Consider the following 12088-nt stretch of genomic DNA (forward strand, 5'->3'; position numbering starts at 1 on the left):
ATATATAGGTAAAGAAAGTTTCTTCACCCATAAAAATGAGATGTGTTGTTAAAACTAGTTTCAAATTTCCAATGATTTTAATAATTATTTAATAAAGTAACCTTATACACGTAGTTAATAAAATGCAACTACAGGGACGAGCCCGACAGCTGCACTGGAAGTGCGCCTTCCAGTTCAGCAGGGAATCGTGTCTTCATGTGTGAAATCACGTGGTCGAGGAATGAAAAGTAATACTTCAATCTGTAATGGTCTTGGACACTGGCTTTATCCGACTATAAATTAATTTGCACGGTGTCTCTGTCGGCCAACTGTTCTTGGCTTTGACGGCACAACTTAATAGATGCAGCAATACTAACTGCGCGATTATACAATTTGTCAGACATATCCACATTTCTAATATTTTGGAGAATTTCAATGATGTTTTGTGCCTCAGTATGAATCTTTAAAAGGTTACACGACTTTCCCTGAAGGCTGACAGACAGCGGTCGAACAAACCCCAGCGTGTACTCTGTAAGTACAGCAACAACAATGGTTTGCTGCATAGCGTGCATATAAGTTGTTGCATCATGTGCAGATTGACCTGAAGATTCATCAATCATTGGTTGTAGCGCATCGTATATCTTGTCATAATTTACAATTAGCGTATTAATTGAGTCAACACGTGGTAGCCAACGTGTGTCCGACAGTGTTGGCAAAGACTGTCGCTTTGACACGTCGTAAAGTAGAGTTTCGTGTTCTTCTTCTTCAGTCAAACCAGCTAACAGATCAGACACATCTTTAGTCAAAGAACTATATTATAGTTCCTTGAATGCGTTCATAAAGTTTCTTATTTCGGGTACTTTGGTGCACGATGAAACTATAACTAAATTTAGACAGTGGCTAGCACAGTGAACTACTTTGCTTCGGGAAATAGATTTGTTATTCTCGCTTGAACACCAGACACGTGCCCACTCATGGTTGCAGCCCCATCAAATCCTTTACCGTGCCATTTTTGGAGATCAAGGTTCCCTTGTTCCAAATGTTCAACCATTATTGCTTCGTGATATCCGGCTTCCTAACTAAATGTTACATAATCAATAAGTCAACATTAAACGGCCGGGTATGGTACCGTAGTTTGTAGAGTTTATTATATTATATCTAATATTCAGTTCTTTTTTTTTCAAATATAGACATTCCGCCTTGATGGTTTGTGTACATTGAGGCAAATGAAGAATGTCGAAAAGAGTTATTTTTAAGGCTATAAAAATTGTTATGTGCCCCAAAAAAACACCGAGGCAGCCTCCGTGTAGCTACGGCACTGAAGAACATACCGAACAATCCCGTAGGTCAAACTTGATCTCTGTTTTCTTAAACACAATCAAATATATCAAAACATACTGTGCGGTTTTGATAAGCTCAATCCATCATTTCCGTTACAATGATAAACAACACTTGACATTTATATTGTTAGGCAAAAAATACTCCAAATAATTATGAACCCTGACAGTTATATAGGTCTCTAGCGTTTGGGACATTTATATGCGCCTCCAATAAAGTAGAGCGCCTCTTATAGAGCGAGAATTGGGTTTTGTACCTGGTTGTACCAGTGGTTATTATAAAAATTGTTATTCGTGTTTTATTCATGGTTTGTGATTCGTTTTGAAATATTACAAAAATGTTGTTGTATTTTATAATGAAAACAAAAGTTATATCATGTGGTGTTTGATTTTGTGTGTTCCCATGAAAACTACCATACGTTTAAAGCTTTCCCTAAGGCTAGTTTTCCAGTCGCTGGTTATTTTAGAAAATACCATTCCGCAACGTACCGTATATTTTGTTCATTTGGCGAAATTTATGGTACATATAAGTTTATTTATATGAATGGCATTTAATTGAGATTTCATTGAAAGCGTATAGATACGTACATACGTTTTAACATCTGGAAATCAACTTTGTATTGCAATCAGAAACCATTTTCTCCTGTATTTCAGAAATCGAATACACATCTTTGATCGATTTATAGAAAAACGACTTTATAGTCACATACAACAGGTATCTATTGTTTCTAATAACTGGCACTGATTTAAAGCCCGACTGACACAGTTATGAACACGGCGGAATTTAAAGTTAATTCAATGAAGAATGAAGAAGTTCACATATGTCCGAGAAAACTAGTAGTGTAGGCTCGCACCGCTGGGGGGAACAAACAAAATTCATCCCTCTTTTTTATTTCTTTACTTGTTCATTTGTGTTGCTTATAATAATGTTTTTTTAGACATTTTAATGATGAAACAGAACTGAAAAGACCAGAACAGGTATTTATTTTTACATTTTTGCAACAAAGCATCTTGTCATACAAATTAATATATACAACATTAACAACACTTCATGCATGTTTTCATCGTCATCATTCGAGTTACTATTTAGAAAGATCAAGTTTAATTATGGAATGTAGAGAATGTTAATCTATTGCAATATTGTGATTACTTCATAAAAAAGCTGTTTAGTGCATGATGATTGGTGCTTTTAACAACTTTTAACAAATTAAAACTTAAATACTGCCATTTAGTATCAGTTATCTGTAACAAGAATTTGAATAAATGTACAACAGTTGATTTGCTATTACAACTATTAAATTATACCATCAAATTCATACATTTTACCATATTAGGTCTTTCTTAAATGATTACACAGCACCGAAATTATATTATTATTATTATTATTATTATTATTATTATTATTATTATTATTATTATTATTATTATTATTATTCAAATATTTTGTCTAAAGGTAACCAACTCATTTTCTCAAATATGCTATTAATCTTACTCCTATCTGTAATTAATACAATTAAATAAATAGTTAATGAAGTAATTGAAGTGGATCGTACAGGTTATTAACACATATTTTGCCACAAAAATATTTAATTGATTTCTGTTTTTGAATTAAACAATATAAATTTTCTTTATTATAATACATATATGATGACATATATTAAATAGTTTTTGACTTCAAGCTCCCGTTTAAGCTTTATCAATAGTTTACTAGTCGCTCACTGGTATGAATGGTTAAGCTTAATTTCTAATCTTTACTTCAAAGTCACGGTTCGTATCATCATACTGGACCTTTTTAGTCCATTAACCAAACACCAATGAACTGTTTAAGAAGAAAATGAAGCGATGGAGTTGTATTAAAGGTTAAAGAAGGAAATGAAGCGATAAAAATGTTTTTATCTAGTTGAATTTAAAACATTTGACAGTGAATCACTATATAACGTAAACCAAACTTATAGAGCGACTTATGAGCATACTTATGCTAAATTCGTGTTTTATGTTGTTTGAACTACAATGGTACAGAAAATGTATCTAGATTATTCATACATGAAAAAGTATTCATGCAAGTGATATCTTAAAGTGGTTGGATTTTGTACATAAATATCGTAGTCATCTTGATAGATTAATTATTTAAAAATATAAAAAATGTGCAGGAATTCAGCTGGAATATTCAGGAAATAGAGACCGATTGCTATTATTTGACAATGAAATACAAGCATCAGTTAAATGTGACTCTACTTGTAACTCTAACTGGACTAACATTTATTTTGTCGTTTCATATATTGTCAGTGAAAGAGTGTCAATGTCAAAACAGCAATTTTAGAGAAACTAGTTACAATGAATTAAAGGAAAAAATACAATTAAACTGTAAAGAAAAGGGCTGTTTCGATACTAAAAAACCTGCCGACGTTATAGGGACTTTTGAACCAGATACAGGACTGGAAAGAACTTACACGATCGATGAGCTGCGTGAATTGGTGAAATATAAGTCTCAGTTGAAGGAAACGTTTCTTAGTCAAAATTATTATCATCCCAAAACTAAGGATGTTCTTAAACGTTACTTTTTCGGAGATACATTCACCTTCAATGTTAGCTTCGACATGGTCAATGGTAGTCGTGTTTACGACATACAAAATGATGTTATAGTATTTCTTCACCTGCAAAAGACAGGTGGGACTCACATCAATGCTAGATTCGGTGAGGAGCTTGACTTGCCGTTTACTTGTCGTTCAAAAAATGGTTCAAGTAAATGTCTGAATCCGCAAGGTCACATTTGGTTCGTTACCCGTGCGTTTACTGAACGAGCGTGTGGGACGCATGCTGACTGGACACAAATGCACAGGTGTATTGACCACATGATGGACACACGAGAAGGGAAAAGCAGACCTCGCAGGTACCGATGTTCACGTCTTTTACATATTCCGTTACACTTCGTGGACCAATCTGTTATATTCAGTGAATCATTCCGGTTCTCCCAGTAAATAATTCCGTCACATATACAACGTACGCTCATGATCACCCATACCCTGATGTGTCTACATACATTATGCTTGTTTTCCAGGTATTTCTACATCACCCAACTGAGAGATCCTTTGGATCGCTACCTAAGTGAGTTCCATCATCAATCAACCACAAGTCACTGGGAGGGTGCTACGCTTGGATGCAAAGACTATGATAAACCTTACTGGGATGATATCCGACCTTGCTTTCTAACGAAGAACTGGCAGGGCGTGTCTTTCAGCGAGTTCATGGATTGTCCGTTCAATCTTGCAACCAACAGAATGACCCGGATGTTAGCCGACCTCGTACAAACGCAGTGCTACAGCAACTATCACAGCGAACACTGGAAACACGTGCGTGCAGAGGAGTGGGTGGAGTCGGCTCAGCAAAACATATTCAATATGAAGCATTTCAGTCTGATGGAGCGTCCAGATGAGTCAGATTTGCTTTTTCAAAAAGCATTTGGTATTAAGTTCAAAACCAAAGATAAACAGAAGCTATCTCGCACAGCAAAACTACAAATCACTGAAAAGCAATTCCTTAAAATGATCCAACTTGCAGAATTAGATTTTCACATCTATCTCTTTGCACAAGACTTATTTAACTATAGGCTGACCAGAAAGTAGAATCCATTGTGTATGCTTATACTTGGTTTTTACGCCTAAACATGTATTCAACATACAACTATATACACATGTTAGCAGAAAAATAAGATTTAGAATACGCTGTTATGTTTCAATTCCTTAACTATATACATATGCTAGCACAACTTAAGTTTTACGATATGTTGACATGTTTTAATTCCTTAAAACTATACGCGGTGGGTGTGGGTGTGCATGTTTCGTGCGTGTGTTTGTGCGTGCGTGTGTGATATAACGACCACATCATTCTGGGTTGGTTGTTCAGTGTTCGATAAACATCAAACGTTATGTCGGGCCATGATTGGCTTCATGTGTTTTTACACTATAATTAAACGGTATTAGCAGCTCTGGTTGGCTGTAGGTAGCTAGGCAAACAATAAATGATTAAAGAAACAGGCAATTCGTGTTGGTATATTAGTATTGTTGATTAATATTTTGTAAATAAAAATAGTCATATCATTTTACCGAAACTGGATGTATAAAACAATTATACATGGTTTAGTGAAAATAGAAAAGTCAACATTGTTTAACACACTTTTAGCAATCTATTTATGATTTTTATTACAGATTAAAGCCCATTATAATTTAAGAAGTTCAGTATAAGATTAACAAAACTTTCTTATTAAGGTGCCTACGCTATAAATGTTACCATTAACATAGAAAATAATCCTTAACACGAGTGTATAAGACATTCATGATCAATATAGTTTCTTCTATTTTCAAATAAATGGTAACAATATAATGGTATATGTAGAAATTTATTTGTTAACACATTTTGTCATATAGGAAGTATATATGCTTTTATAACAACTTTCAAAAACATATTCGACGTTCTATTGCACACATTTTCCCACAGTAAGAGATTGTATTCACATCAAAATAATGTAGCCATCGATTCGTTACATTTATTTTCACTATGTTATATAAATCTTAGCAATTAATTAGCCATCACTTTAAACCAAATTCCACCTTCTGTAAAGTCTTTCAAAGAAGCTGTGCTGTTTATAATTTTTTTTCCATTCAATACAAACTCAAAACTTGTTACGTTGAGTCTTTTTACGAACTCATTAGATAGATTCGGTAAGAATACAAATTAATGTGAGAACAATGATAATACAATTATCTTACGACAGATCATCTGCAAATTGGAAAACCTTATATTCCTAACCATTCTGTATAGTTTAGTTCAGTGTTTGAACCTAAGTAATTCAGCTTAAATATAATTTCTGTTTAAAGATGACAATCTTGACTCATGAAAAACAAATATATCACAGGTTTTACTGTTTTCTTAGTATATCTAACAACAGAGATTCATCATCTGCAAATTGTGAAATAACCATCAGTATATCTAACAACAGAGATTCATCATCTGCAAATTGTGAAATAACCATCGGTACAAATACTTTTTTCTACATTTCCCATCGTAATGGCAAGAATGTCTGAGCACAAAGTAAATAGCTTTGGAGAAACAGGACTCCCCTGTCAACAACCGCCACCTTTCTTTACAAAGTGAAACACATATTATTTTATATGAACCAGCAACTGTGGTGTCCGGAGAAAATTATACATATCATCTTACTTAAAGAATGACGTGTTCTAGATAAAACTAAATTATATCGTAATAAACGGGGTTTTTTTCGAAGTCAACCAGCACTATATGTCCTGTAATTGGCTTATCATTACAAAATATCATTATGTAATACAATAAGCTTGTGTTTTCACTTAAAGTTTAGCCGTTTTCAGTTGTTTTCCTATTTATTTGGTATGCTACATGAAGCTTTTTGTAGATAGCATTAAATTAAGTAGTTCGTCTCCATTTGTTAAACATGTTGACAATGCTCACGTTCTTTTAGTTGAAGATTATTGTTTCCAAGATTTATATCTCTAGAAAAGGAAGTACAAGTAAAAGGTTTGGTTTGCTGCTCCAACTATAAAACTATCATTTCTATTCAAAAACGTTTGGTAAAAAAAATAACTGTGAATCATCATATCCTGGAATTCTATCATTTTTCATTATTGAAATATTTGAGTGTTTGAAATTTCCACATATATCAGAAGACCCTTTAAAGAGCTAAAGTGTTGAATACTTAGTCCACTTTAAGTGTACAACCCTTTAGTTCTCCTTGTTTATCGGAATCAACTGACTCTGTTTCATTGTATAGATTTTCATAAAACTTATAAGCTTCGTTCAAAATTTATGTTCGTTCATATTTAAAGGAGCCGTCATCATGTTCCCATATTTATCATAATGTTTGTAATGTTAAGGACAACAGTTTTACCCCGCTGAAAGGTTTTCAATCTTGATCAAGTGTAATGACTAGTATAATTTTATGCATGTATGGATTTAGAAAGTTTATATCTGCAATTGATCAACCGCCAACGCAGATCACTGCTCAACCATACATGCATGATTTTTTTTATATTTAAAGATGATTATATCATGTACTGTTTGATTTGGTTTATTCGTACGAAAAATACCAATACATTTAATGACATTGCCCTAAGGTTGTTTTTTCAGTCGCTGGTTATTTAAAAAAACCGCATTGTACCGTATATTCTGTTCATTTGACAAATGTTATTGTACATATAAGGTTAATAAGATAAAGTACCTTTTAATTCGCATTTTGCTTTTATATTTAAAGCGAAACCATGAGTACATACGTTACATCTGGAAATCAAATTCTTATTGCAATCGGAAACCATTTGCTCTTGTATTTTAGAAGAAAAAAAACACGGCGTTGATTAGTTATTTTTTACAAAAACGACTGTATAATCGCAGAATTCTGTTCCTAGCTTTATTGTTTTGGAAAAGGAAGTACACCTATTAAAGGTTAGTTATACTGCTCGAAGTACAAAATTATTAATTTTGAATTGTACGTTTACAACCATCTAGTTCTTCTTTTAAATCGGATTTAACTGGCCCTGTTTCGCTATATAATGGTTTCCATAAAACTTATAAGTCTCGTCTCGGCCGTTTTACCCTGCTGAAAGGTTTTCAATCTTGATCAAGTGTAATGACTAGTATAATTTTATGCATGTATGGATTTAGAAAGTTTATATCTGCAATTGATCAACCGCCAACGCAGATCACTGCTCAACCATACATGCATGATTTTTTTGTATATTTAAAGATGATTATATCATGTACTTTTTGATTTGGTTTATTCGTACAAAAAATACCAATACATTTAATGACATTGCCCTAAGGTTGTTTTTTCAGTCGCTGGTTATTTAAAAAAATATCCGCATTGTACCGTATATTCTGTTCATTTGACAAATGTTATTGTACATATAAGGTTAATAAGATAAAGTACCTTTTAATTCGCATTTTTCTTTTATATTTTAAGCGTAACCATGAGTACATACGTTACATCTGGAAATCAAATTCTTATTGCAATCGGAAACCATTTGCTCTTGTATTTTAGAAGAAAAAAAACACGGCGTTGATTAGTTATTTTTTAGTATAATCGCAGAATTCTGTTCCTAGCTTTATTGTTTTGGAAAAGGATGTACACCTATTAAAGGTTAGTTATACTGCTCGAAGTACAAAATTATTAATTTTGAATTGTACGTTTACAACCATCTAGTTCTTCTTTTAAATCGGATTCAACTGACCCTGTTTCGCTATATAATGGTTTTCATAAAACTTATAAGTCTCGTCCAAAATATATTTTTGTTTATACATGTATTTCATGTGCCTGCATTATTTTTCTATATTCATAATAAAGTTTGTAATAAAAATTAAAATCAAGTCTACTGGAGTTTGCCTCTTAGGTATACATGTATAGAAAATATCATCACTCATTGCTTATACCATGCTGTAGGTTTTTGCTAGATCACCTGCATATCACAAAGAAGTATTACATATACAAAGGAATTATTTTGTCCGGAATCCACAGCTGCACAGGTTTTTGATGGATAACTTTTTAACAAATTTGTGTAGAGTCTTCAATCATGGTATGATCATTCAGTGATTTTTGGTGCAATTTACTGCCTTCTAAAAGCTGTTTTCCCTTGCGAAAAAGGCCGTTTTCCCCCTCAAATTTGTTTCCCAATTTGATAAATGCAGGCTATACGTAATGAATAAAAAACAATTAATTTCTTGAAAAATAAACAAAATCTTGACGAAACTAACTCTTCGACAACATGATGTATGCATACAAAAGTGAAAACATGTATATTTGCCATTTTATTAGCTGATTTTGTATTTTCCAAAAGTCGATTTTTATTTGTCACCATAAGACATAAATCAGGTGAAAAGTCTTCAAACTCTAATATTGCTTGATTTAAATAATAACTTTTTATTCATTATAATAATATTATATTTAATAAGGAAACCCAAATATTCCCGCATCACGCAAAAACTACTTTTTATTGTTCAACGATGACTCCCTGGTGACATACGAGTTAGTTTCATTTTGTCAGTTCAAAACATAACATATTAGAACAACAAAACAGAATACTATAAAACAGTTTACTCTAGTTTAAAAAATTCTTATAACAATGTCATTTTTGCAGTTCATTCGAAGGTAATTCTAAAATTTGCATACCAAATAGTTTTACTAGAAAGTAATAAATACTTTTATACAACAATTTTATGACATATACATTTGTATTCTTAGTTCAATAAAATAAAGATAGAACATTATCATGTCCTACAACACAACCATAACAATTAGTCTTACTAGAAATATTATCCGCGGTCACATTCACCTCCGCAATACCAAAGGGCTGTGCACACCATGTTGGCTTTGACACATTTGCATATTCGGTATCCTTTTTCAGGTTTGCAATTACATTTCAGTTATAATTGGCATACTACAGATGCCTGTGTGAGAGAAGACCATATAGGCTCCCATTGTTTGGTGATCCTCTTTGCCAACCCCATTCTGCAGGTCATGAAAGACTCCAAGACTCCAAGGCTTGACCCAAGCAAAATTCAGTTTGAAATATTGACCGTTTCACATGCTCATACAAGGCTCGCGGAATATTTTTAATCGAACAACCCCTCATGTTGAACATAATTTTCCAAGCTTCAGTAACACTTACGGCTTGGCATGTTTTGTCATACATTTGAACAACAAAGTGTTCGGTGGATGGCATGGTGTCACTGAGTGACTGCAGTGGTGGTGAATTTACCATATTTTCAAAGCCAGAAGATTCCTCTTCATATGATGACCCACCCAGTGTTCTTACATTTGCTAGCAAATGATGACACTTCATCACAACCAGTAAATGCACGGAATGCAGGTAAAGCTTTTGCTCTTGATTCGCCAATGGATCCTGCGATTTCAAGATTCATATGATGACCCACCCAGTGTTCTTACATTTGCTAGCAAATGATGACACTTCATCACAACCAGTAAATGCATGGAATGCAGGTAAAGCCTTTGCTCTTGATTCGCCAATGGATCCTGCGATTTCATGATTATCTTGATATCTATGTGGTTTGCCTGAACCAAAAGAGATCCAAAGCTTATCTGAGGAAAGTCCATTAAACAATCCTTTTGAAATAACTATGTCATCAGTTTCAGTGTGTGTATACTACGTGGTAAATTGCGTCATAAATGCTACGTCGGAAGGCAATATTTTGCTTCTAATGAAGACTTTAAACATAGATAACTTCACTATTTCTTCACCATTTTAAACAAAATATAGCGCAGTCTAAGGCGCTTACGGAGCCCCACCTTCGGGTTTTCACCAGAGTTTGATTGAGAGTTTAGTTTCTTAAAACACTTCGACAAACCTTTTCACAATTCGGCCGTCTGACAGAGCATGGCAAAACATTATTTTGGAAACAGGTTTGTCGAAGTGTTTGATAAAACTGATCACCTTATCAAACTCCGGTAATAAAACGAAGGCGGGGCTCTTTAAGCGGCATAGACTGCCCTTTGTTGTTATTTTAAAATGGTGTAGTAAAAGAAAAGATTTCTTTGATTTAAGTCTTAAATTTAAGCAAAATGTTGCCTTCCGACGTAGCATATATGACGTAATTTATCACGTGGTATACACACACTGAGTTTCCACAGTCCTGATCAGAATGATTTTGGTAACCACTTATCCCTTCTTCCTCTGCATACATTTAAAGACGTGTATCTGCTTCCTCGTGTGAGCATTGTGACAAACTCTCCATTGGCATATAGTTTTCACTACTTACACCTTGTTTGCCTTAAGTTGACAATGCTAGTGTGCCACTATTTGTTTTATCAATAGGTCTGTCTTATTTTCTTCAAGTCTGAGATATGCCTGCAAATTTTCAGGCACTCTTGAGTCTGAAAGTACACGTCTTCTTTCATCTATCTCTTTTCCCTTGTGTAAGACTTAAGACTGTTTTCAATGTATTTATCCCACACAACATCGACTCTGTCAACACTCAGCAGTTGCTTTTCAATTTAAGAGTTTATAATTTTCTCAGCATGCATAGTCTTCAAAGTATTCACAACCTGTTGGTGTTAGAATATTAACAAACACTGCTCCATCTATAACTAGAACTTGAACATTTGGACTGACAAATTATGTTGGAACTAACTTTTCGAGGCATTCAAGTAGGTCCGAATTTGTACACAATCTTAAGTTGGAGAGTGCTGGTGGAAAATTGCTATTTTCATGTTCAAATATTTCATCCAAATTCCCTTCTCGTACCTGGCAAGAGACGTAGAGCGTGGCAAACAGCGAACAGTTTTGTTTCAGTGACATGATTTGCTCTTAATCATTTGACAAAACTCCGGTCATTTGTTTACTGAACAAGGGTAACTTATTTTGTTTATTGGGCTTTATCTGGCATTTCAAGTCGTTAACTAATGAAATTGTTATATTTTTCTTTTTATAGCAATTCTTTTTCTCGCAGTGTTCTTGCCAGTTCAGCATATGCAATAGCTCTTGTTCCTGTGAATCTTCTTCAATTCGTGTACAACCGATTGAAGTGACAATCTGATATTGAAATTGTTTGATGTACTTTTTAACTTATCCATGGTGTTTCATTTTTGGCACATTTTCCTGTGTGTTTTAATACTTTCAATAGACTGTTTAAACTCTTAAACTAACCTGGTCAACTTCGGGGCACAAACCATCCATCTGAGTAGCTGCGAGGAATTTTCAGTCAAATCTACAGCTCCTTCTTAACCCTTCGCCAAT

General features: G+C 33.8%; 1 protein-coding gene across 1 annotated transcript; it reads left to right on the forward strand.

Moving 5' to 3' along the window:
• The first annotated feature begins 3165 nt into the window (after positions 1-3165).
• LOC128228822 (heparan-sulfate 6-O-sulfotransferase 1-like) lies at positions 3166-5613 on the forward strand. Its single transcript, XM_052940324.1, has 2 exons — positions 3166-4206; positions 4375-5613. Exons 1-2 carry the CDS (start codon positions 3518-3520, stop codon positions 4937-4939), a joined length of 1254 nt encoding a protein of 417 aa, XP_052796284.1. The 5' UTR covers positions 3166-3517; the 3' UTR covers positions 4940-5613.
• Positions 5614-12088: the final 6475 nt, after the last annotated feature.

The sequence above is a fragment of the Mya arenaria genome, chromosome 3, assembly GCF_026914265.1.
Source record: "Mya arenaria isolate MELC-2E11 chromosome 3, ASM2691426v1".
NCBI lineage: Eukaryota > Metazoa > Mollusca > Bivalvia > Myida > Myidae > Mya > Mya arenaria.